Source organism: Amblyraja radiata, chromosome 31, assembly GCF_010909765.2.
Source record: "Amblyraja radiata isolate CabotCenter1 chromosome 31, sAmbRad1.1.pri, whole genome shotgun sequence".
NCBI classification, from domain to species: Eukaryota; Metazoa; Chordata; class Chondrichthyes; order Rajiformes; family Rajidae; genus Amblyraja; species Amblyraja radiata.
Genome location: NC_045986.1, coordinates 27,668,277 through 27,695,600, shown reverse-complemented (window position 1 = coordinate 27,695,600; position 27,324 = coordinate 27,668,277). Strand labels below are relative to the sequence as shown.

Here is a 27,324-nt window from a genome sequence, read left to right as displayed (position 1 = left end):
CGGCTGCAGGTGTGGGCGCGGCCGGTAGGGGGGGCCGCTGAGCTGCAGGTGTGGGCGCGGCCGGCAGGGGGGGCCGCTGAGCTGAGCTGAGCTGCAGGTGTGGGCGCGGCCGGTAGGGGGGGCCGCTGAGCTGAGCGACGGCTGCAGGTGTGGGCGCGGCCGGTAGGGGGGGCCGCTGAGCTGCAGGTGTGGGCGCGGCCGGCAGGGGGGGCCGCTGAGCTGAGATGCAGCTGCAGGTGTGGGCGCGGCCGGTAGGGGGGGGGATTGAGCTCTCGCTGCTGCTCCGCCGCCGCCGCCGCCGCCATATTAGTCGCTGGGTTCCGCCGACGCCGCCGCCGCCCGGCTCCGAGTGTCCGTCCGCCCGCCCGCTCCGGGGGAGGGAGCGCTGGGCCACCGACAACTCCCAACCCCCAGCCGCGGCCTGGGCGCCGCTGCCCCGACACCATCCGGAGGCCCCCGTTCGGAAGGCGCTGCCGCGGGGTTTGATGTCGAGGTAAATACCGAGGCCTGAGACGAGAGTAGGCCCGGAGCTCAGCTGCGGCGGCCCCGGGCTCTGGGCTGTGGGTTACGGGGCTGTGGGTTACGGCGGCCCCGGGCTCTGGGCTGTGGGTTACGGGGCTGTGGGTTACGGGGGCCCCGGGGCTCTGGGCCCTAGTCCCGGTGCGAGTGGTGCCCAGTGTTGAGGCCTTGAGCCCGGGCCGTGGGTGAACGGAGACTGGGGAAGGTGCCCAGTGTTGAGGCGGTGAAGCCTCTTCCTTCCTCCCCCCCCCCCCCCCCCCTCAAGGGCTGCGAGCCCGGCAGGAGCAACCAGACTGAGCCAGGTCACCCCCCCCCCCCCCCGCCAACCTTGCACCAAAGGCCGGGCAGAACCAACACACACACTGAGCTCTTCTCACCGTGGTGAGGTCTATGTTGCATTTCTATTTCTCATCTACATGCTTTTGTTGTTGTGTGCGTTGGCAGCAACCAGATGGTAGGTTTCCCATGCCGGTCTCCATGCATCATAAGCTCAGGAACTCTCTGGACACAGAAGGTAGTCGAGGCCGGTCCATTGGCTATATTTAAGAGGGAGTTAGATGTGGCTAAAGGGATCAGGGGGTATGGAGAGAAGGCAGGTACAGGATACTGAGTTGGATGATCAGCCATGATCATATCGAATGGCGGTGCAGGCTCGAAGGGCCGAATGGCCTCTACTCCTGCACCTATTTTCTATGTTTCTATGACCTGTCACTTGGAACAGTACAGACACAGAGTGAGTGCTGGAGTAACTCGGCGGGTCAGGCAACATCTCTGGACAACATGGATAGATAGGTGCACAAAAATGCTGGAGAAACTCAGCGGGTGCAGCAGCATCTATGGAGCGAAGGAAATAGGCAACGTTTCGGGCCGAAACGTTGCCTATTTCCTATAGTGGAGATTGTTCAACTATTTGCATGGAGCGAAGGAAACGTTGCTTATTTCCTTCGCTCCATAGATGCTGCTGCACCCGCTGAGTTTCTCCAGCATTTTTGTCTACCTTCGATTTTCCAGCATCTGCAGTTCCTTCTTAAACAACATGGATAGATAGGTGTTCAAAAGGGAACTGCAAATGCTGGAATATCGAAGGTACACAAAATTGCTGGGGAAACTCAGCGGGTGCAGCAGCATCTATGGAGCGAAGGAAATAGGCGACGTTTCGGGCCGAAACCCTTCTTCAGGGTTTCGGCCCGAAACGTCGCCTATTTCCTTCGCTCCATAGATGCTGCTGCACCCGCTGAGTTTCCCCAGCAATTTAGTGTACCATGGATAGATAGGTGATGTGTCGGGGGTCAGGTCATTTCTTCAGACTTGTTGCCTGCTCCACTGAGTTATTCCAGCACTGTCTTTTTTTTTTGTGGTAAATTCCTAGCAATGGCAGTTCTTTGTTTCTATATGTGAATGCAAAACCACCTTCAATTATGCCCAAGAGGAAGTCTCTCTCTCTCTCTCTGATGGGAGCTCTCGTGCTGTACGACCATCTTCTGAAGAAAAAGTAACCTATCCATTTTCTCCAGGGATGCTGCCTGACCTGCTGAATTACTCCAGCATGCTGTGCCTTTTTGTTGCAAGTTCATTACAAAAGCATTACCATTGGCTCACAGACCAGCGATCCCCGTACACTGACACTATCCTTCACACTAAGCGGCACTTTACAATTTTACCAAAGCTAATTAACTTATAAATCTGTACATCTTTGGAGTGTGGGAGGAAACGGGAGTACCCAGACAAAATCCACGTAGGTCACAGAGAGAACGTACAAATTCCATACAGACAGCACCCATAGTCGGGGTCGAACTCGGGTCTCTGGCGCTGTAAGGCAGTAACTCTACTGCTGTGCCACTGGGAGATGCCATCAATGGGAGAGACACCACTAATCTTGAAGTCACAGGGAAAATGTACAGTCTGAAGAAGGGTTTTGGCCCGAAACGTCGCCTATTTCCTTCGCTCCATAGATGCTGCTGCACCCGCTGAGTTTCTCCAGCAATTTTGTGTACCACTAATCTTGTCAAATCTGTTGGCAGGATAAACATGCCAATGACCTGCACCAGGTCAACATTCCCAGCGTTGCAATCATTTGACTCTTATTACATTGTTCAACAGTATACATCTGAAATCGACAGTCTGCTTCAAGTGCCGTCATGGCAAGAGATTAGGGTGATACAGGGGTGCAGCTATTAGAGCTGCTGTAACATAGTTTCAGCGATACAGATTCAGTCCTGATCACCAGTGCTGCCTTTAGACTTTGTACATTTTCCCTGTGACTGCATCGTCTTCCTCTGGGTGCTCCAGTTTCCACCCACACGTGCAAAGAATAGTAGGCAACTGTGTTAATAGACGATTGTGAATTCCCCAATGTGTGCGAGAGGTGGTAGAATTACGTAGCGCAGGGAGAGATAAATAGGATTACTGTAGAATTAGTATAAATGGGTGCTTGACGGTTGATGTGGACTCCAGAGTCCATTTCCATTATGTATGAGTGACTCCATTTCCAGGTGGAGAAAGGAGAAATGTCCCTAACAGTGTGTAACATTCCCAACTTGCCTGTGACATCTGTAAATGGAGAAGGATCACTTGAGTTGATTTAATTTAGAGATACAACGCGGAAACAGGCCCTTCAGCCCACTGAGTACGTGCCAACCAGTGATCCCCGCGCACTAACACAATTCTACACACACGCACGCACGCACAATTTTTTTTACCAAAGCCAATTAACCTGGAAACCTGTACCTCTTTGGAGTGTGGGAGGAAACCGGAGTACCTGGAGAAAACCTATGCAGGTCATGGGGAAAACTTACAAACTCTGTACAAGCAGCACCAGGAGTCACGATGGAACCTGGGTTTCTGATACTATACGGCAGCAGCTCCTGCACCGTGTCGCCCACACGGTGATGCAGAACCTTCTTTGTCTGTGCATTGGCAGCACACAGGATCTCTGTGTAAATAACAATTGACATTGTCCATCCTCTTACTCCCTCTATTGCCCTCGATACCGGGACCTTTTATGATTCAGGCTCTTCAGCTGGTACCTGAGGATCCTACTGATTCAGGTGTACTTAATGTGAATTCAGACATATTGTGCCAAGCTCTGGGTATTTGGGGCAAACGACAGACTTCACAACATCAGCTGATTGGTCCTGATTACAAACTGCTTTGGACAAGGAAGTGGGGTGGGGGGGGTTGGGGCAAATTCTTGCTGCAGCATAATACGTAGTTTGGTTTGTAAGAGAACAGGAAATGGTAAATATATATAAACTAGTCCTCAAGCTTTGGGCAAACAAATGTCATGCTTGGGAGAGCTACAAAGAAGAATAAGTTATTGAGCAGTAACTAAGAGGGCAAAATGGTGCATTTACTGATGAAAAAGCTTCAGGTTGATCTTGGCTTATTTAATTTCTTAAAGGAATTTAAAAAAATATTGCAGAAATGGAGAATTATTGCAAGATGTGAAGGGATTGTTAAGCGCAGTGATTGTTTGGACACTCCACATCTGACTGCACAACATTTCAGCTTGCCCAGATGAATATCTCCTGCATTTTTTTGTGTAAATCCCAGAATGAGATTTGACCAGGGTTGTCGCGTATTTAATACACCAGACAATTTAATACGCCAGAGCAGTGTTGAAGATGAAAATTAACTAAACCGTCTAAATCTGACTTTGTCCCATTGAATGTAGCAAACATTTTTGCATTGTCACACTCTTCTGAGTTTATTTCTCTGGAATGGTTGAGGAAGAGTTGCTGCTTTTCTGTTTGGGTGGGTTGTCCAGAAGACCAGTGAAATTTTAGCAAACTCACAAAAATGTTGAAAATTCTCTGGAAATATTTGCTCCGAGCACTTCCTTTTGCCTATCTTGTGCTTAATGCCATGTCATGTGAAAAAACCTGCAAAGTTGAGGAAAATCTGGAAGGGAATACAATAATGGGGATAAAAGCGAGGTTTAGGGGAATAATAGAGGGAACTACTGTGTAAACTGACTCCATTCTCCAGATATTATACCCGAGAGTCAAGAGTAGAAACGAGGAACTGCAGGTGCTGGTTTAAGCACACAAATTTCTGGAGTGACTCAGTGGGTCAAGCAGCATCTCTGGCGATCACGAACAGCCCACGTTTCGGCTGGGACTCTTCCTCAGTTTTCTTCAGAATTGTCACCTATCCATGTTCTCCAGACCAGCTGAGTTACTCCAGCACTCTGTATGAGGTTGAAGAGTGATTTATTGTCATATGTACCGAAACAGAACAATGATATTTTTATCATTGTTACTTCTTACTGGGTATTACCCAGAGTTTAATATAAAATGTCCGTAAAATTACTCAACACACAAAAAAAAAGATTGCTTCACATTTGTAACCAGCATTTTCCCTCTGATTCCCCTCTATCTTGTTTGCCACTTGCCTTACCTTGCCTTACAACCATGCTCTCTGGTTAATTTGTCTATGTTGTGGGGGAAAGATTTCTCACTCTCCACCATTTCTATACGCGTCCCATTTTATATACATCCATCATGTTTTCCCCTCAGCCTCCTCTGCTCCAAGACATGCAAACCTAGTCTTTCATATCTCTCCTCATAATTGTAACATTCCATTCTAACAACATCCTGGTTAACCTATGCATCCTCTTCAGTATAGTCATATCCTTCCCTGGGTGTGGTGACCACACAGTTTCCGTAGCATAACCAAAGTTTTATAAAGTTGCTCCATGCTCTTGTAGTCAATGTCTTGGGCAATAAAGGTCCCCCTTCCTTCTCTTTCACCCCAAACTGATGGCATTCTCTATGGTGAATACAGATTAAATTGTAGAAGAGTCTCGCCCCAAAATATCACCTATTCCTTTTTTCCAGCTATGCTGCCTGACCTGCCGAGTTACTCCAGCATTTTGTGTCTATCTTTGGTGTAGACCAACATCTGCAGTTCCTTCCCACACAAATTTTCATTTGTGCTCGACCCACATTCTTCAGGTCCACCTACACATTGCTCCCTACTCACTTCCTGGTTATCTTCATACTTTTATTATTACTTTAATTGCAGTTGTATTTTGCTTAACCTTGTCCGCTGGTGATATGGAGGGAGGGAACCAAGTGTAATATATCAAAATTTGCGGACGATACAAAAATGGGAGGAAAAGTAGGGGATGAGGAGGATAGGAAGAGTCTGCAAAAGGATATAGATAAGCTAGGTGAGTGGGCAACAACTTGGCAGATGAAATTTAATATTAATAAATGTGAAGTCATTCACTTTGGGAAAAAAAATGATAGGGTAAGTTATTTTCTAAATGAGGAGGAGCTGCGTTGTAATGCAACGCAAAGGGATCTAGGGGTATTGGTACATGAATCACTAAAAGTTAGTATGCAGGTGCAGCAAGCAATCAGGAAGGCCAATGGAGTTTTGGCCTTTATTGCTAGGGGGATTGAGTATAAAAATACGGAGGTCTTGCTGCAGCTGTACACAGTATTAGTGAGACCACATTTGGAATACTGTGTACAGTTCTGGGGTCCATACTTAAGAAAGGATGTACTAGCCCTGGAGGCAGTGCAGCGAAGGTTTACAAGATTAATTCCTGCAATGAGGGGATTGACATATGAGGAAAGGTTAAGTAGGCTGGAACTCTACTCTTTGGAGTTTAGAAGAATGAGAGGCGATCTCATTGAAACATATAAGATCGTGAGGGGCCTTGATCGGGTGGATGCACCGAGGATGTTCCCAATGATCGGGGAAACTAGAACTAGGGGACATAGTCGCAGAATAAGGGGGGGCTCTTTTAAAACTGAGATGAGGAGGAACTTCTTCACCCAGAGGGTGGTTAATTTATGGAATTCACTGCCCCAGGGAGCAGTGGAAGCAGAAACGTTAAATATATTTAAGTCTAAAATAGATGGTTTTTTAGCTGCCAAGGGGATAAGGGGCTACGGGGAGAGGGCAGGGATATGGACCTAGGTATGGTTAGTATAGTAAGACCTGAGTGATCTCCTGGACAAGTGTCGATCGCCTGGATTGGGGTCGGAGAGGAATTTCCCGGATTTTTTTCCCGAATTGGACCTGGGTTTTTATCCGTTTTTTTGCCTCCCCCAGGAGATCACGCGGTTCTTGGGGTGGAGAGGGGTGATAGCGGTATAAAGGGGAGGGTAGTGTCTTGTGTTCTGTGTCTTGTGTCTACTGTTTGTGGGTAAGTGTGTCTGTTTAGTGTTCAGCCATGAGCGAATGGCGGTGCGGGCTCGACGGACCTGGTGGTCTACTCTCGCACCTACTTTCTATGTCTATGTTTCTATGTTGTTGTTGTTCCTTTTTTGTCCTATTTAAAAAAAATGAAATTCCCTGTGCATTCTTTACCAGAAGAACCTCATGTGTTTTCAACACTCTACCTGGAATACGCTATTTTTAATCAGACCCGTGACATCCCTTGACATGTGGGATTCTCTTGATGTGCCTGCCTTATCTTTCACCCTTGCGGCTGCATGCTGGCCTTGAACTCTCACTGTTTCACGTTTAAATCGCTGTTGCCAGATATGGATTTGCCCATCGTTAGCTGTTCCCAGTATATTGTGGCCAGGCTGTTGTGACATTGTACATGTTCATATGTATAGACTCATCTGTGTTCACTAAAGAGAATGACATCAAGGACTGGGGGTGGGGAGCAGAAATATTCTGGAGCGTATTAACATTGAAAAACGTTATATTTTTTCTTCTTCATTTCAGGGTCTTTGTTTTTGGACAATATATGTCCATTACTACTTTGAAACTTGGTGTTATAGTCACTATCTCCAAAACTTTCACCCTGTAACACTTCACTGAATTGCATGGTGTCATTCCCTAACGTTAGGTCCAATACTGTTCCTTCTCCAGTAAAACTATCCACATTCTGTTATGCATGCATTTTAAAATGTCTCCAAGCCTTTCGCACCAAGGAAGTCCCTGTTAATACTGAGGAAGTGGAAATCCCATACTACTAAATTCCTAATGCTTCTCTGTGATTTCCTACATTACCCCCTCTATTTCCTGCTGATGATTGCAATGTCTGCACAATTACCTCAGCTAAGTGATAGCCTTTTATTTCTAGGCTCTACCCATATGACTTTGTATTAAAAGCTTTCTGTGATATCCTTCTTCATTATAGCACCAATGACCTCCTACACATTGCAATGCTCTGTCTTTTACTTTCTCTCTTAACGCGTGCAGCTTAAGGGAGAAGGGTCTCAACCCGAAACGTCGGCAATTCCTTCTCTGCATAGATGCTGCCTCACCCGCTGAGTTTCTCCAGCATTTTATGTCTAGCTTCTATACCTGGTACTGTTTGCCATTCCTCCCACCTTTCAGCCATGTCACTGATTGCAGCAACATTATGGCCCCATGTGGCCATGGATACGCCCAGTTGATCTGCCCAGGTGTCTGCTCTCCCTGCTGGACTCTTCTATATTTGATCCCATCCTCTCCTCTATCCCTCTGAGCCTTCTCTCTCCCTGGTGTCAACATTATCTTTTAAGAATCTCATCTGAGGCCCCAGAAATGCCTGTCTGCGCCCATTACAATTTAACCAATTGAATCCCCATCTATGGTAGCGTTATCTGCCACAGAGCCATACATGCTGCCACAAACCTGGCTGTTGCTGATTCCCCCCCCCCACCGAAACACAATTCCTTGGGGAATTGCTGTTTGAGTGGGGAGTGGCTACAGGGAATGCCTGCACTCCTGATTTCTTCTGTAGCGTGTGGGCAGAGACAAGGATTTGCCCCAGGGCTTTACCCAATGTTGATTATAAGCATCCTGATAGCCAACAGGAGATGCAGGAATAAATATTCATGCAGATCATGGGGATATGCTTGAAACGTAGTGGTAGTGGGCAATTTAAAAAAAAAAACTCAATATTGACTGAGTGCCAGTGTCTTAGGTGGTTCAGAATTTAACTGCTTCCAGCAGGATTTTTTTGAAGCAATATGTAGATGGTGCAACCAGGGAAGGAGTCATAGTTGGCCTTGTTCTGGGGAATGAGCCTGGCCACTTAATAAACGGTTCAATGGCGGAGCATTTTGAGAACAGTGATCATAATTCTGTAATTTTTGTCAACCTTCGATTTTTCCAGCATCTGCAGTTCTTACTCAAAGGTTCAAGCGTCTGACTAGTTGAACAGAAAAAGGCTGACTCTTCTGCTTAGCTGCAATTTGATTTTATTGGCAAGGGAGGACAAAAACAATACTTGGCTTGGTGTGTGCGGGGTCCAGCTTTACAGCAGCATGTCTCTCTCTCTCTCTCTCTCTCTTTTTCCGCTTTTTTCTCTCTTTCCCTCTCTTTCTCTCTCTTTCTCTCTCTCCCTTATACTTGAGTTTGGTTTGGTTGTATTTATGTATGGCATTATTCGATCTGTGTAGGAAGGAACTGGACTCCTGCAGCGGTGGCTGCGGAGGGTTGAGGTCCCGACCACGGGGGAAAATGGAGGAGGACTGACCAAATGTTGTGTCTTCCACCACAGTGATGAATGCTGTGGTGGATGTTTGTGTTCAATTTTTATTGTGTTTTTGTGTGGTGGCGTAGACTTGATGGGCTGAATGGCCTAATTCTGCTCCTATCACATGATTTTATGAAAACAATGTAGCTGTTGGACCGGTTTTCAGGGATATGGGCCAAACGCAGACAGGTGGGACTAGTGCAGCTGGGACATGTTGGCTGGTATGGGCAAATTGAGCCGGAGGGCCTGTTTCCACGCTATGGCATGAGCTGTAGGATAAATGAAAGAGAATCTATTATGAAATAAACCGTAGGATTGATTGGAAGGATGAAGGAGGAATGTAGAAAAGGTTGACAAAAATGTTGGAGAAACTCAGCAGGTGCAGCAGCATCTATGGAGCGAAAGAAATAGGCAACGTTTCGGGCCGAAACGTTGCCTATATCCTTCGCTCCATAGATGCTGCTGCACCCGCTGAGTTTCTCCAGCATTTTTGTCCACCTTCGATTTTCCAGCATCTGCAGTTCCTTCTTAAACAACATGTAGAAAAGGTTAGCAGTTAAGAGCAAGGCATACTGACAAAGTAAAAGAACAGGAAGAGAACAAAGTGGCAGATTTTAAATTTGCAGGATGAACATATTACTTGGCGTCAGGTTTATTAAAAAGTGCTAATAGGAATGTAGATATACCTGAGGATGACGTAGGTTGTGCTTTGAGATAACTGCTGAAAAGTTGTCAGCAGATTTCAAGTTGGGAAATGTATCTAAAAGCACATTCTCAAAGCTGCTACAAGAAATTGGAGAGGCAATAGCTGACCGCAATTTTCCAATCTTTCTTAGATATTCAAATGATACCGGTGGATTGAAGGGTAGCCACTGTAATAACTCTGTACAAGAAGGGAGAGGAGGACAAACCCGGCAATTATCATCTGAGTCTGAAGTCAGCTGAGGACAATTAATGGCCATTTAGAAATGAGTCAGTTGAGAGCAGAATAAACTTGAAGCAAATTATGTGTGACGCACTTAATAGCATCGGGAAGATGTAGGTCTGGCCAGGATTATTAATAGGCATTTTTCCATAAGTCTCACATGATTCAGCATTATGCCACACGTAGAAAAGGCGGATAAGGAGAAAATAAATGGTGCTAGCAGGTTTGGCTTAGATTGAAGAAGGGTCGAAACTGTTGTACCCGGAAGTTGCTATTTGGTGCCTCTTTGTTCACTGTATGTAGGGCAAATACTAAAATCTAGTGACCAAGAATGGCGCGTTTATAAATTGCAAGACAGATTCAGAAAAGATTTTCAGAAACTTGGGTAGCTGGAATGCCTGGGGCTGAGAGGCAATACGTTAATGAATTGGGCAGGAGTCCAATGTGCAGACTTGGAGTGCTGTTATATTTGAACCTTGAGCCATATGTTGTACTTCATCGGGATAATGACTGGGATAGTAAACTAATTATTAGGGAAGTGGGATTCACCTATTGTGACTTTCAGCATCTGGGTGCAGAGAGCATCTTAAAGATTATTTTGGATGCATTGCAGAGGGAAGCTGTCTGCCTATCACACTTGGGCAAATAAGCCGGAAATCACGAGTATTTAGAGCTATTACAGGTTGCCTCACCCATTGTATGTGCAACATGTTCTCCATAACCTTCAGAGAACAACTGGAATTTTGAGACTTCATTGTTATTTGGAGAAACTAAAAGTTGATCTAATATGCACATTTAATTTTTGTTCTTGATTAGCAAACAAAGCAAGTGGAGCAGTGGCGTAGCTGGCCAAGCTGCTGCTTCAGTGCAAGAAACCCAGGTCTGATCCTGTCCTCGGGAGCTGTCTGTGTGGAGTTTACACACTCTTCATGTGACCGTGTGGGTTCCTTTCAGGTGCTCCGGTTTCCTCCACATTCCAAAGACATGCGGGTTCGTAGGTTAATTGTCCCCTGTGTGCAGGGACTGGATGCAAAGGTGGAATAACAGAACTAGTGTGAGCGGGTGATTGATGGTCGGCGTGGACCCGATGGGCTGAAGGGCCCGTATTAATGCTGTCTCTCTAAACTGAACTATCCAATTAGTCACAAATTCAGTTTTGAACTTTTCTGCACACCTTCATTGCCCCCTCCTATTCTGCTGCTAGTTTTTGTGCTTTCTTCCTTCTTTGTTACCATCACCTTGTAACATCCATTAAATCTGTCCCCTTGGTTATTGTGAGCGAGGAAGCTGCCCATCCAGTAAGTTAAGTGCATGTTGGTTCCCAGTAGACCAATTGCACCAGTCCCAATTCTCCGCCTGCTTATTTCTGTTCAGTCATGAGAGTTATTTTCATTTCCATCACCTGCCGTTGAATCTTTTTCCATTTGTGTATAGCAAGGGCTAATTTGCAGGAGCCAATTAACCTGCCAGCACACTGGGATGTGGGAGTACCAGCCGCAAAACAAAATGCTGAAGTGGGTCAGGCAGCATCTGTGCAGACTATAGATAGGCAAAGTTTCAGGTCGGGACCCTTCAGCATGAAGGTGGGCTCCAGCCTGAAATGTCACCCAGCCATTCCCTCCCCAGATGCTACCTGACCTGCTGAGTTACTCGAGCACTTTGTGCTTTGCTGAAGATGCCAACATCTGCCGTTACATGTGTCTCTGGAATACTGGTGGCATTGGTTGTGCCACCAATGAGGGCCTGAAATGCAAAAGTGAATTTTGAGTATAACCAGCAGCACCTTAAGGAATAATACCTCGGGATAGGAATTTTAAACTAACTGTATCAAAAGGAAGGAATGCATCATTGATCTCCACTTGTTTCATGAAGATATCATCAGCGCTTCAAATCCTCTGTATTTATGAACTGCAATTAACTGGCAGAAGGAACTAGTTTTCCCTGTTTTTTCCCCCAATTTTGAACAATGAAAATAGGGACAGCCCATCCTTATCCATGCTGAAATTACCTTCAATAACCTCATGTGCCAATCTTTTGGAAATCTTAATACATTGACTGCATGCATCTTGCTAGTTAAGTTTGAAGAATTCTTAATAAATTCACTAAACTCAATTTCCATTTCATAAAACCACCAAGTCTGGTTAATTCCATGATGTAAATTCCATGTTTGATGTTTTCTTATGCCATAGAGAGGCAATTTTGGGCCATTTCACAGAGCAATCCCATTCCCCCGAAGATAGACAGAAAATGCTGGAGTAACTCAGCGAGTAACAGGCAGCAAGGGATATGGGGAAAAAGCAGGAACAATTGCTGATTTTAGATGATCAGCCATAATCATATTGAATGGCGGTGCTTCCTCGAGGGGCCGAATGGCCTACTCCTGCACCCATTTTTCTATGTTTATGGTCAAGACCTTTCCTCAGACTCGACCTGTAATATCTCTCAATCATTCTATCCCGAGATGCCGTCTGTCCTGCTGAGGTACTCCAGCATTTTGTGTCTATCTTCAGTGTAAACCAGCATCTGCAGTTCCTTCCTACACAATCCCATTCCCCCACTCATTTCCCCTGTAACCTATTCTGTCCATATTCCTGATGTGGATTTAGATATGCAGAATACAATTTACAATCAGAAACAGACTTGGAAGTGTAGTAAACTGGGGATAGAACGTAACCTTGAGGCTGTACACATGAAAGCTGAATTTAACACAGAAACAAAAATTAAAGAGTTACATTTCAGTCGCGAGGACAAAGAGAAAAGCAAAATTCTCACAGAATTTGGAGCGTAAAATGAATTTTGAAACATTGTATAAAAGATCCAAGGCTGCATAAATGAAGAAGAAAATCATGATGAACTTTTCATAACAGCACTGGTTTGTCCTCAATTGTGGTTTTGTCTTTATCTGAGCACCACATTTTCGAGAAGATGTGAAGGCCATTGAGAAGGTGCTGAGGAGATTTATCTGAATGATTCCCGCAACACGGGACCTTGGGGTTGTGCGGATAAATTAGAGAAGCTCTAATTAGCTCGGGAACAATAGGAAGTTGAGAGGTGATTAGATGGGGTATATCAAATTGAGCAGACTGTAGATAGGGGTGGTGCAAGGGCCAAGAAGCAGAAGGTAGAGAGGCTTGAGGAAATTGGCAAAGAAACCAGAGCTGTCATGAGAAAAATAACTTTTTTACACCCATCTGACATTTAGTACCTGGAATCCTCTACCAGGGCTGGTATTAATTAACACTATTAATTTATGGGCGCCCGGTGCAGAGGGGGGAAGGATGGGAGGGAGGAGTGGGTCTCCCTGTCGGTCTGCTCCTGGGCCTGGCCAAGATGGCCATTCGCGGGTCCAGGCAGCGGGCAGTCGATGGCCGCACACCGGTTGCCTGCCTGCCCCTTTTCCGGGGTTACGTCCGAGCTCGCGTGTCCCTAGAAAAGGAACACGCGGTGTCCATGGGGACTGTGGAGGCCTTCTGTGCACGCTGGTCTCCACAGGAGGTTGAATACATTATCGATAAGGATGTTAATATTTTAATTTGATAATTTTGTTTAAGTGTTAAGAGGGAACACGCGGTGTCCATGGGGACTTTGGAGGCTTTCCATGAATGCTGGTCGCCGTTGAAGGTCGAGTGTTTTGTTGATAAACGGAACACTCGACCTTCAACGGCCATTTCATGGATCCAGTTGACGTTGACGTTATTAATTTGACGATCATTTGTTTGTAAACTGTCAGCATAGGCAGTCTTTGATTGTGTTAATACTCTATGTTTATTTTTATTTTTTGAATAAAAGTAGTTTCATAATAAAAAAAGTTTTTTAAAAAAGGGCTGGGGGGCGGTGAAGGTCGTTTCAATTGTGACATTGAAAAGGGAACTTGATGAGTTTTTACATGACTCTTTGAGTTCAGTTTAGTTTATTGTCACTTGTTAAAAGCTTTTGTTGCATGCTAACCAGTCAGCGGAAAGACAATACATGATTACACTCAAGCCATTTACAGTGTATAGATACATGATAAGGGAATAACGGTTAGTGCAAAGTAAAGTCTGGTCAAAGATAGTCCAAGGATCACCAACGAGGAAGATAGTAGTTCAGGACTGCTCTCTAGTTGTGGTAGGATGATTCAGTTGCCTGATAACAGCTTGGAAGAAACTCCCTGAATCTGTAGGTGTGCGTTTTCAAACATCTATACCTTTAGCCTGGGCTGGGGGGCGGTGTCACCTCTTCCTTAACCCTCGAACTGTCTCCTCCCATACCCCCCGCCCTCGGGCTCCTCCTCCTCCCTTTTTCCTTCCTTCTCCCCCCCCACCCCCTATCAGTCTGAAGAAGGGTTTCGGCCCGAAACGTCACCTATTTCCGTCGCTCCATAGATGCTGCTGCACCCGCTGAGTTTCTCCAGCATTTTTGTGTACCTTATACCTTTAGCCTGATGGGAGAGGGGACTCTGAAGAGAGGGCAAACAGGTACAAGCGTGGATTGCTCGTCCCGGAGCCACGACAGACTGGATGAACTAAATGGTTTCCTTCTGTGTTCTAAGCTTTGTGATTACGTGCACAGCAAGTGTAGAATTTGAAGTAGGAATAATGAGCATGGACATTACAGAGTATAATCTGCATTGAGGTGCTTCAGGAAGCAACACATCGCTGGACCATTATAAATCAGTGTAATAGAAACAAACCTATAAACACCAATTCACAATGTTTAGTTTGAATTTTATGAATGTAGATAATTTGATATTCGTGAAACATTGTATTAATTCTACAGTTTCTTGGTCCTAGATTCTTTAATTGGTTTGGTGCTTGCAGCATTGTCTCAAAAGAGAGTTCCGAGTCGACCACATTCATTGCTCTGGAATCACCTATAGGTTTGTCAGACTAATGGGCCTGCCCCACTTATGCAATGTTTTTCGGCGACTGCCGGCACCTGTCATAGTCGCAGCAGGTCGCCGAAAATTTTCAACATGTTGAAAATCCAGCGGCGACCAGAACAAAGGTTTGGGCGACTACTCACGACCATACGGGCGTCTGTATGGTCACTTGAAAATTTTCAGCGACCTGCTGCGACTATTTTTGCCAATCTGCTGCGAGTATGACGGGTGCCGGCAGTCACCGAGCAAATCGTGGAAGTGGGACAGGCCCATAAGACATCTATCACTGAGATTCTAATAGATATTAGGACATTGGGAAAATTGTTCGTTTTCTTACATCATTTTGTTCAACCATGCCCAGTTGTCATGGGGGAATTTGACCCTGCACTCCTGGAGCAATAATCTGGTTATTAGTTCAATAAACCAATAATAAATCAATAAACCTTGGGTTAGAAATGGCCAAAGAGTTTTATCCCCTTTGTAACCTTGTTGTCATAGTTCTAACTAGCTCTCAGTGACTTGATTTCAAATATGTCATTCTTTCTGTCAAACCAGATGAACAGCAACAGCAACAAGCGAGCTCCAACAACAGCAACCCAGAGACTGAAGCAGGACTACCTTCGAATAAAGAAAGACCCAGTGCCTTATATCTGTGCTGAACCTCTCCCATCTAATATTCTTGAATGGTGAGTGTGTTTACAAAAAGACAAGTGACCAGTTGATTTTGTGAGATTGTATATGTTAGCGTGCTGGCATCGCCTAGATTTTTTGGGGGAGGGGGGGGGGAGGAATTGCCCATATATGTCCTTTCAACAATAGACAGGATGCAGCCAATTTGCTAGGCTCCCAATCATCAGTAAATTACTACATGTTATCTCTGCAGTGTCACTTACCAGTTACGTGCTTGCAATGTTCAGTTTAGGTTTCATTAGGAGTTTGCGTTAGAGCTGCAGTCTAAATGTTGGCAAAGTGCTGAATCCCAAATATTAATTGATAGATACAGCATAGAAACAGGCCCGTTGGCCCACTCAGTCCAGGACAACCATCGAACACCCGTTCGCACTAGTTCTCCATTATTCTGCAGTCATATCCATCTCCCTACACACTAGGGGGCAATTTACAGAGGCCAATTAACCTACAAACTCGCAAGTCTTTGGCTTGTGGGAAGAAACCGGAGCAGCCGGAGGAAACCCCCATGATTGTAAAGAGAACATGCAAACTCCACACACGTGCCTTGCAGTACCGCAGACCCGGGTTCGATCTTGACTATGGGTGCTGTCTGTATGGGGTTTGTACGTTCTCCCCGTGACCGCGTGGGTTATCTCCAAGATCTTCAGTTTCCTCCCACACTCCACACTAAAGATGAGGTGAGCTCACCTGCCTTTGACATCACATCAACATTTGTGCGGCCTCAGGGAATCCTAATAAAACAGTAAATCAGGTTGGGAGAAAAACTCCACGCTTTGGCGTTCTACCTCATCACCCTGCTCTAGGATGGCATTGCAGGAGTTTCTCATGGCAACATTTCTGTAAGTTCCGGTCACCGTGCTGTAGGAAGCATTTGATGGCACTAAAGAAGTTGCAAGAGGAGATTTGAGAATCTTGCATGGCAGGAGAATCATGGATGAGTGGCAAGGCTAGCAAAGGAGAATACAGTGTGGATACGATTGAGACGTCTAGAAAGAGTAAATGTACCGACCTTAGTACTGGATTTTTAAAATTGTAAGAGCAGTGGAAATCTGAATTTCAGTGCCAGAAAAGGTGGTGGAGGCAGGAACCGTTGTCAAATTTAAAGATATCCTGGATAACCACTTAAAGAGCTGTAACCTATAAATCTGTAGGAAGGAACTGCAGATGTTGGTTTATACCAAAGAGAGAAACAAAGTGCTGGAGTAATTCAGCGGGTCAGTCAGTATCTCTGGAGAAAAGGAATAGGTGATGTTTTATGTCCGAAGAAGGGTTCCGAGTGGAAACGTCAACTATCCCTGTTCTCCAGAGATGCTGCCTGACCTGCTGTGTTCCCCCAGCATTTTGTGTCTAACCCATTAAAACTATTGACTTGGAATTTGGAAGTGGGAGTAACTTAAATGGATTCAATGTTTTTAAGAAGGAACTTCAGATGCTGGAAAATCGAAGGTAGACAAAAATGCTGGAGAAACTCAGCGGGTGAAGCAACATCTATGGAGCGAAGGAAATAGGCAACGTTTCGGGACGAAACGTTGCCTATTTCCTTCGCTCCATAGATGCTGCTGCACCCGCTGAGTTTCTCCAGCATTTTTGTCTACCTTAAATGGATTCCATTTTGGAGGCATGGTTGCAATGAACTAATAGCCTCGATGTTAAAAAAACTCCTTAAGTATTGAGCGGCCTCATCCTACAGGGATGGTTATTTTGAGGTAATTGCTTTTCCGTGGCCAGTAATTCCGTGGCAATTAAAGCGATGCTCTAGCTACCTGTAACAAATCTAATAAAATAAAATCCAGTAACATATCTGTGGCACGGGTAAATATAGTTCATGTATAATTAACCAACAAGATTAAAGTGCCTGTGTACACACTGTGCAAACATGACATTGGATAGCACGATCCAGTGACTGAGTCTATTACTCATCTTTTTGTTCTCTGATCAAAAGTAGCCTGGTCTGATCACTGGTTGTCCACTTGACTGATCACACGGACAAAAACTGTGGCGTCGTGTTGTAACATTGTGTAAATCCCGCACTTTGCGGCTTGCGAAAGCCATTCTGTTATCGGAGTCTAGGTGAGAGTTTGAAACCATGTAATGTGATACCCTTGGTTAATGTGTAATTTCATCAACAACATGACATCCTTCCACATAGTAAGTTTGTGGTCGTCTTTCGATATTACAGTTTTAAGGCACTTAATAGATCTAAATGTGCTCTGACCTCTACTGGAATAAAAGTACAATAGCCTTTGCTCCTAGAAATTGGGTTTGGGTGTAACCAAGCAACATTTCCTGGTTCTCCTGGGTTTTTTTTGTCTTTGAGTAGAACCTTTTTAAATACAATTCCAATTTAAAAAAAACTGAAACCCAGTCGAATTTTGTCTTTTTTCAGGAGGAAACTGCAGATGCTGGTTTACACCGAAGATAGGCACATAAAGCTGAACTAACTCAGCGGGTTGGGCAGCATCTGTGGAGAAGGGTCTCAACCTGAAACGTCACCTACTCCTTTTCTCCAGAAATGCTCCCTGACCTATTGAGTTACTCCAGCATTTTGTGTCTATCTTCGGATTTTACTGTGTACAGATTGCTTGTTGTAGTAAGTTGGACTTGACAGTGATCGTGCTAAATTGAAGGGGTTAATTCATAATGGTTGAATATGCCTTTCATAATCGTTATCTTCTCTTACTAGGCATTATGTGGTACGAGGTCCTGAGAAAACACCATATGAGGGTATGTAATAGTATTCCTGTACATACTGAACGATTGTTAATGATGGGGGCATGTTAAGATGGAGCACACCTCCATCAAATCTCCACTCAACCTCACTTTATCTCTTGGAGAAACATCCCTGACACTCCAGTTTTAATCTTGTATCAGAATTCCTCCGTTTCCGGAACTGCTCTTGTAAATAACTAAATGCTGGGGTTATAGAACGGATTTTTCCTCATGCTAAAATGAGATGTTATCAAGTTTTCATTGCTGTATCTACAAATTCTGAAAATGAAATTTCTGTCAACTAGTGATGCCGTTGTTTCCTGTTCAAATATAGGTGGTCTTTACCATGGGAAGTTAGTTTTCCCCAGAGAATTTCCATTCAAACCACCTAGTATTTATATGATTACACCAAATGGAAGATTCAAATGTAATACACGGTAAGATGCTTTGTACAAGACTTTAAGTTTTCATTAGTTGTATAAAACTTTGAAGAAACACATATGTTTTAACATGCACAAAACGAGAGTTACTTGTTACTTTGTTGGTTCTATCCTACTTCAGTTGTTTTTTACATTTTAATGTGTCTAAATTTGATGATTTCTTATAAAATGAATGATTCTTGCTCTATGAAATTCTTTGCCAATCTCTAGAAGGCACCAAAAGCAACAGTTCACAATGTTTCCAAATTGGTCCAAGTTTAAGATTGAACATTAACAATCACTTAACCACTGAATCTGGAAATAATTGTATTTTAATGTTTTTTATTGCGTCCAGAAAACTACATCATTTTATTTCAAGGCTTGAAAGCGTCTTTCCAAACTTGTTTTCCCGTGTTATCAGCCATTAAAGATGTCAGTATTAACAACTCCAGTTTTCTCTGGATTCTTTTCCAATGCTCAACACAGAAAGCCACTTCATTGGCAAATCCTAACTTTCTGTGAATCAAATTTAATTATTTGTGTGAAAAGAATCTTATCGTATATTTGTATGGATAAACATGTATTCGAGTTGCTAGACTAACTGGAAATGCAATTAGATGTCTTCTGTTCTTTGTTCTACCTGACTGACGTATTTTTGAAGCTATAAACTGTAACTAAATTGCTTGAACTTGTCAGAATTATAACTTGGGCACACTATCTTCCCCTTTGCTCGATCTATTGTGCTTGAGTTTTAACTGATTATATCCTTGTATACTCTATCTAAGCTGCTTGGATAGCATACAAACCAATCTTTTCACTGTACCTTGGCGCATGTGACAATAGACCTAAACCTAAATGGGCCTTTGCAAACAACATTTAAGCCTTTGAGGCGTTCACAATGTAGATTAGTTCTCTATCCTGATGGGAGAAAAAGACTCTGGAGGGGAGAGCACTCTGAGGGAAAGTGATAGAGCCCCGGCTTGGTTTCATTATCTTGCCCTCGGTTAGTGACTGTCATATGGAATGGTGGAAAGGTAGCTAATGGGGCTGTCCCACTGTACGAGTTAATTCAAGAGTTCTCCCGAGTTTCCCCTGATTCGAACTCGGAGAATTACGGTAATAGCCGCACGTAGGTACTCGGGACTCTCGTGGACATTTTTCAACATGTTGAAAAATCTTCACGAACTTACCGCGTTTCCCGAGTACCTGCCGTTAGCGTTACGAGCTGCTAAGAGACGTCCCGAGCTCCGACGTAGCCGCAACGTACATTCTACGTGTTTACCACGAGTTAGATTTTTTTTAACTCTGGAGGACTCTTGAATTAGCCTGTACAGTGGGACAGCCCCATAAGTGTAGGGCGAGAAAATTTGAAATATGGAAAACAAAATAGAAAAATGGCGTAAAAGTCTGCGAGATTCTTTTGGCATGATTGAGCTGAGGCCAGCCTCAATTGTCATGCACTTGCCTTGGCAGCGCAGATGTCTTGCCGTTTGAGCATAATACACTTTATAAAACATTTTAAAGGTCGGAATTGCAAAACGGAGATTTTTACAAACAATTGTGTGGACTAGTTTAACTTGGTTCCTCTTAAGTTTAGAATTTGCCATAATTTAAAGCACAATACTTTCTGTATGTTGTAATTGCTTAATCAACAATGTGTTCCTTTCATTTCTGATGTGAACAGAAATAGCTATTTTTACCTAGATTTTTTTTTTAAGTATCTCGAGTATTATGGAACAAATTAGATAGTTGCAGGTTTTCGGTAATAAATTTTCAATGAAATTCTCTTATTGCAAAGTTAAAAGCCTAGGTATAATACAATTCTTTCAACGAAGCGTCATTGGGGATACCCTGTGGGTGATTGTTCCACAATTGCATGTCCAGTAATATCTTTTTATTTCCCAAGTTTGTTGGCCAGCTACTTGGGCGTTTAATCTGTGAATTTGCCACTGCTTCCGAGCATTCTCTTTTGCCCATATTCGTTCAGGCACGTTTTCTTGCTAGTTCTTTTAAATCTGTTGAAATAAGTTGTTACTGGAATGATTGCTGTCTGATGGTGCCATGCCTTCAAACAACAGTTTTCATTTATTTTGAGTCATTTGATTTTCTAAAAATATTAACATAGAAAATAGGTGCAGGAGGAGGCCCTTCGAGCCAGCACTGCCATTCATTGTGATCATGGCTGATCGTCCCCTATCAATAACCCGTGCCTGCCTTCTCCCCTATCCTTTGACTCCACTAGCCCCTAGAGCTCTATCTAACTCTCTCTTAAATCCATCCAGTGACTTGGCCTCCACTGCCCTCTGTGGCAGGGAATTCCACAAATTCACAACTCTCTGGGTGAAAAAGTGTTTTTCTCACCTCAGTCTTAAATGGCCTCCCCTTTATTCTAAGACTGTGTTCTGGACTCGCCGTATTGTGAAGCAATACCCTGTTAGACCACAAGAAACCCATCAACGTGTGGGCATCGCTAAATTATAGTTAAGTACGGTATACTTTACGAACATACTAAAAAATTTATCATCTTGAAACCCGAGCACTTTGCAAAGGATACGATAACTTTAGTTCCATTTGAGTTCTCAGAAGGAACACAGATAAGGCATATTTTTTAAAACTTTCCAATTCTCTTTGACGTGCCCTGTGTAAGAATCTTAATACATACACAGGGTGGTGGAACTGAAAGTCTTAGGTTAAGAATTCCTCTCCAGGACAAAAAGTACTATTACATCCATTAAAATGCCATATAGTTTATTTTCCTACTTGTATTCTTTCCAAAGTCAGCATGCCTTCTTAATTGAGAAAGTGAGCTTTTATAGCTAATCTTCCTGTACTTTGTACCAGGCTCTACCTGGTCAGAAGCAGCTGCTGAAGTGCCACTCCATTTTCCCTGTCCATTGTCAAAGCATCATTAATAACAGAGGTAGATAAAAATGCTGGAGAAACTCAGCGGGTGAGGCAGCATCTATGGAGCGAAGGAATAGGTGACGTTTCTCCAGCATTTTTATCTACCTTCGATTTTTCCAGCATCTGCAGTTCCTTCTCAAAACATTAACTAACGGAGAGTTAGATTGAGCTCTTAGGGTTAAAGGAATCAAGGGATAAGGCGAAAAAGCAGGAATGGGGTACTGATATCGGTGGGCGGCGCGACTCTCGTCAGCAGCAGCCTCTGCAGTCCGTCTGTGTTTTTATTATTTTTTGTCTCGTTTTTATGTAGTTTTTGTTATTTTTTTTGTTGGGGTATGTGTGGGGGGGGGAGGGGGTAACTTTAAAATCTTTCCCCTGCACGGGAGACCCGACCTTTTCTTTGTCGGGTCTCCGTTGTCGTTGGGGCTGCAACGTGGAGCGGCCTCCAACAAGAATGACCTGGGGTTCCAGCTGCGGAGCTGCCGACTACTCACCGTCACGGGGCTGGCCGAGTCCGGAGCGGGTGGAGCTGTGGTTGAGCACTGCTGCCACCCGACCTCTGGAGATTCGGAGGCTGCAACTGCGGGTCTGGCGGACGGCGGCTTTTCGGGGCTTCCGCAATGGCGACTTCTCCCGCCCGAGTTGCGGGGTTGAAGTGCACCTGAGCGGGGCCTTACACCATCGCCCCGCGCGGCTTGGAATGGCCGCGGGACTTTGCGAGCGCACGCCGGGGCTCTAACAACTAGACCCGGTGTGCGACCTTGCATCACCCGGCATGGCTTTAATGGCCGCGGGACAATCGCCATCGCCAGCCGGGTGCTTTGACTTTGACTCTGACTCTGACATCGGGGGGGAGAGTGCAGTGGAGAGATAAGTTTTTTTTGCCTTCCATCACAACGATGTGATGGATGTTTGTGTAAACTGTGTTGTGTCTTGGGTCTTTTTGTTTTGTAATGTATGGCTGCAGAAACGACATTTCGTTTGGACCTCAAGGGGTCCAAATGACAAATAAATTGAATTGAATTGAATTTTAGATGATCAGCCATGATCATATTGAATGACAGTGCTGGCTCGAAGGGCTCCTGCACCTATTTTTCTACGTTTCTCTGCAGATGTTAAGAATTATATATCTTTTTTCTACGACATAGCTATAAATTGTAGAGATTAAGAATTTCGGAGCAATCCTTAATTGATGAGTTGAGGTAGAAACAGTGAAAAGCAAAACTGATAAACAGCAACAAAAACACAAGAGATCTATCTTTGTGTGGACATCTCAAATTACATTTAAAGTATACATTACAAACATACATAAAAAACGTATTAATCAACCTCTCCCGACCTGTTAGAGCCTTTTGCAAACTTTATCTGCGTTACTTCTGTGAGCTTTATCTGTGAGCTCTCAGCTCGGGTGAAACAAAAGACATTTCATCCGTTGCAAAGTACTTGGATTTCAAGATAATAAATGTTTTAGTGTGTTAGTAAAGTATACCCTAAACATAATTAAGAATTGCCCATGCAATGCTTTATGTTTTCATTTCTGTTTATCAGTTGTGCTCTGAGCGGTTTCGTGAATCCATGTTGAAAAGTAATGAATTTTAGCAAACAACTTTCCCTTTCAGGTTATGTCTTTCAATCACTGATTTCCATCCAGATACCTGGAACCCAGCCTGGTCTGTCTCCACAATCCTGACGGGTCTCCTTAGTTTCATGGTAGAGAAAGGCCCTACATTGGGCAGCATCGAAACCTCCGAATATACTGTGAGTTCTGCTCATTCTCATTACCTTCGTGTTGGTTCAATGACGTTTGAACTGAGTGATGTAGTGGACCTTGCAAATTGCATTTCTATAACTGATGTGCTTACATTTATAACATAGTTGTTTTAAAATGACTTCCAGCAATTTATAAATGATCCTTGAATTAATATTTTGATTTCTTCTTTGTAGAAAAGACAACTTGCTACCCAAAGCAGTGCCTTTAATCTAAAGGATAAAGTGTTTTGTGAGCTTTTCCCAGACCTAGTGGAGGTAGGTATTTGTAGACATTTACAGGTAAAGCAATCAACGCAATATCAATTTCCCAGTGTATAATAGATGTATCAAAATAAGCTGGCATTAATGTAGGCAAAATATTGTCTGCAAAAATCACCATTTATAATGGTAGTACTGAGAAAGAATGGTAGTAGATTCTGAAATCCTCCAGTTCATTGCCAAAGCTTTTTATATCACAGACTTAGCGTGGAAACAGGCCTTCGGCCCAACTTACCCACACCGGCCAACATGTCCCACCTACACTAGTCTCACCTGCCTGTGTTTGCCCATATCCTTCTAAATCTGTCCTATCTATCTACCTGTCTAAATGTGCCTTACACATTGCGATAGTCCCTGCCTCAACTACCTCCTCTGGCAGCTCGTTCCATGCACCCACCACACTTTGTGTGAAAAAGTTACCCTTCGGGTTCCTATTAAATCTTACCCCTCTCACCTTAAACCAATGTCCTCTGGTTCTTGATTCCCCTTCTCTGGGCAAGAGACTCTGTGCATCTACCCAATCTATTCCTCTCATGTCGATCAGAAAGATTTAGCAGTGGAAATATAACTCTATTTTCCACTTGTACATTTTGTATTAGAATTTGACATGATTGTATTTGTGTATAGTATTATCTGATCTGTTTGGATAGCATGCAAAACAAAGCTTTTCTCTTACCTCAGTACACATGCGAATTATAAACCAAAACTTAAAAATCAGAAGGAGTTGGAATGGAGCTAGTGAACAGGAATTATGGAAATTATTATTAGTCTATGAAACAATTCTTGAAGTTAAACACTGCAGTAAATCAGTGGATAGACCATAGGTTGACCAGAAGGATAGAGCACATTACAAGTAGTAATAAGATATTGGTAAACTCTGTATTTTGGGTGTTCTGGTGGCTGGGCCTGGAAGATTATCACTTGGAGGATGAACAACAGCTATTTTTTCACTTTGACAGAGGGATATTGAGGCCATTCTGTGACCCTGGGGCTTGGAGTCTTCCATAACTTATAATTGCCAGCTGATGGAAGAATGTTTATCTACGAAATCAAACCCACTAAGTATTAAAATGTGGTTAAAGCTGACTCCAATATGAAAGATGTATGATGCTCAGCTTATGAATGGATCTACAACGTTGAAATGTTCAAACTGAGCAGTCCCTAGATTAGTTCGAGTGTCAGGGGTTATGGGAGAAGGCAGGACAATGGAATTAAGAGGGAAAGATATATCAGCCATGATTGAATGGGGGAGTGGACTTGATGAGCGCAAATGGCCAAATCTGTTCCTGTCGCTTATGTCTAGACTTAGAGTGCAGTTTGAGCATATCAATAGCTTGCCTTTGCTTTAAATTACTCCACCACAATAATACTACGGGGTAGACACAGGGTACATCAGATGGTGGAATCTTGCATAGGACACAAGTTCCAGAGTAACTCAGTTGGCCAAGCAGCATAAAGCTGATGGTACACAAAAATGCTGGAGAAACTCAGCGGGAAACTCAACGTTCCCTATTTCCTTCGCTCCATAGATGCTGCTGCACCCGCTGAGTTTCTCCAGCATTTTTGTGTACCTTCGATATTCCAGCATCTGCAGTTCCTTCTTGAGCATAAAACTGATGCCTGATCCCCCGGGTTACTCGAGCCCTTTGTGTTCTACAGTTAACTACAGTTTCTATTAGTTCTACACTCTTCAGTCAGCCTAAATAAGGTTGTAGAGAATTTTAGGTCGACAATTCTCTGGTATGCGATCACATGAGGTCAGAATGCAATGAATAGATCCTAGGAGATGTCCAAGAAATTGTAATAACACTAGTTTTGTCCTCATTCCTCCAGGAAATAAAAGAGAAGCAGCGGGCACAAGAAGAACTAAGTAACAGGGCCCAGGCTCTGCCTTTGCCGGATGTTATCCCTGATGGTGAAATGCACCAGAACGGGGTGCCGCTACTGAACGGGCACGCGGTGTTGCCAGCCGCCAACCACCAAGGTCTCCAACAGGCCAACCGAAACCATGGACTCCTCGGAGGAGCGTTAGCAAACTTGTTTGTCATTGTCGGTTTTGCGGCGTTTGCCTACACAGTGAAATACGTGTTACGAAGCATAGCACAAGAATAAAGCTGGCGATGAGACCAAATTACTGCAAGACTTGCGAGCAAAATCTGACTCCTTTTGGGGAAAGCTGTGCGGAAGGGGAAAGAATAAGACTGCGCTGGAGTGATGTAATTAAAATTACATTTGTATGTGTGCAAAACATGACCAACTAGAGCCGATGGTTTTCTTTCGTGAATGGATCAACGGAGCTAGCAAATAGTTGAAGAATATGCAGAAGGTTCAGGTTTACTGTGCTGGTCATGTGTACTTTACAATGGGTGACCAATATTATGCCTCTTAATTATGATTCTGAAACTAGCATTATTTCTTAAAAAAAAAAAGGGGGCATGTTTTGCAGCGACATTTTCAGATTTTAATTGTTTACTTCAATGATTAAAAATATCTACCCCAGCATAAATGACTTTTTAATGTATTTATAGTACTGTTGCATTTAGACCCCCTACAGGAAGCATTTCTGGAAAAATAAAATAGAAAAAGTGAATGCTGAGCAAAATAAAACTGGGTATGAACTTAAAGAAGCAATTTTTAAATGGTTACTTTTTGTTTTAGTAAAATGGGAAAGGTGAGTATGGTCGTCCAGTGTAAAATAAGTGGCTGCTGAAGAGATTGCGACCCTGTGCACATTCCTACAAACTAATTATCAGCTTTTTAAGTTTTATGGATAATCCTTGGCAAAACAGTAAGATAAATCATTTTTTTTGTAATAGATTTCTTTAAAAATGCGCAATGCCCCTCTTGTGTTGCTGAAAATGATACTGTAATAGTCAACTATCAATTATTTTTGTTATTTCTGGAAGATGGTTCTGTTTGCCTTTAGTACAATATCTTTGAAATTGAGCAATACAATTTTCCACAAAATATCCAACCTGCACAAAATTTTAATATTAAAAAACCTTAATTGCAACCTATTAGTTCAATGTGACGATCTTGGCAACATCTTATCCTAATTTCACAACTGTCATGAAGTGTGAACATTAGAGATTTCTAATTTTAATATATCATCTCTAGCAGCCAAGAGAGATTAGATTTTTCGCTTGGTTGGCGAACATAGTGTGATTGGTCACATTCAAGTAAATCCCTGGATGTCGTTATACCCGACCCACTGCAGTATTGAGTAGGTTTTGCACAATTGCAGCAATTATATTATAAATGGCTACCAATAAAATGTGCAGAATATCAGTGGTATCATTCGATGGCATTGAAGAGAGAGCCTAAAAATCTTCCAGAAGTTGCGTTAATTTCCTGACAAGACTGATGTTATTGTGTGTGTCAAGTCCACAGTTTTATTCTGAAAGTATCGAGTAGGGAAATGTTTTTGTCATGAAGTTCTACCTTATAATGTACAAAATATTTGTCAAGTCTTTGGTAAATGTTTCTTGAAAGCTGCACTGGAACGGGGAAAGTGTTGGTGACTTTGTATTTTGGAATTATTGAAGCGGAACAATGGAAAAACAATGCAAATTCATTGAACTGAGCATATAAGTTATACGTGGCAAGGCCTCTCTGCCTTATCCATAAGATTATTAAAGTGAATTTGTGGATTTTTTTTCCTTTTATAGCAACAAACCTCAATGTAAATAACATAATCTAGAAACCATTAACGAGCCTTGCCAGGAAAGATCTATTTAAAGCTTCAAAAACAATAAGTTGACTTCAGTATATGGTAGGTTTATGTTCTGATCTGTGTTTCAGTTTGTAAAATCAATAAATTCTTTATCACACAAAA

The 27,324-nt window shown here is 43.4% G+C and overlaps 1 protein-coding gene across 1 annotated transcript; it reads left to right on the top strand.

Annotated features, from left to right (window-relative positions):
• Nucleotides 1-287: 287 nt before the first annotated feature.
• On the top strand, nucleotides 288-27,324 carry ube2j2 (ubiquitin conjugating enzyme E2 J2). The gene is made up of 7 exons (XM_033048303.1): nucleotides 288-493; nucleotides 15,295-15,425; nucleotides 18,113-18,153; nucleotides 18,473-18,575; nucleotides 23,081-23,219; nucleotides 23,406-23,486; nucleotides 25,323-27,324. The coding sequence occupies exons 2-7, from the start codon at nucleotides 15,295-15,297 to the stop codon at nucleotides 25,599-25,601; spliced, it is 774 nt and encodes a 257-aa protein (XP_032904194.1). The 5' UTR covers nucleotides 288-493; the 3' UTR covers nucleotides 25,602-27,324.

What these genes read in the sequence shown, in the direction of transcription:
- ube2j2 (XM_033048303.1), top strand. Translation starts at nt 15,295, where the DNA reads ATGAACAGCAACAGCAACAAGCGAGCTCCAACAACAGCAACCCAGAGA. An exon ending in TGAGAAAACACCATATGAGG is followed by an intron (nt 18,154 to 18,472) that starts GTATGTAATAGT and finishes GTTCAAATATAG; the next exon opens with GTGGTCTTTACCATGGGAAG. An exon ending in TTTTCCCAGACCTAGTGGAG is followed by an intron (nt 23,487 to 25,322) that starts GTAGGTATTTGT and finishes TCATTCCTCCAG; the next exon opens with GAAATAAAAGAGAAGCAGCG.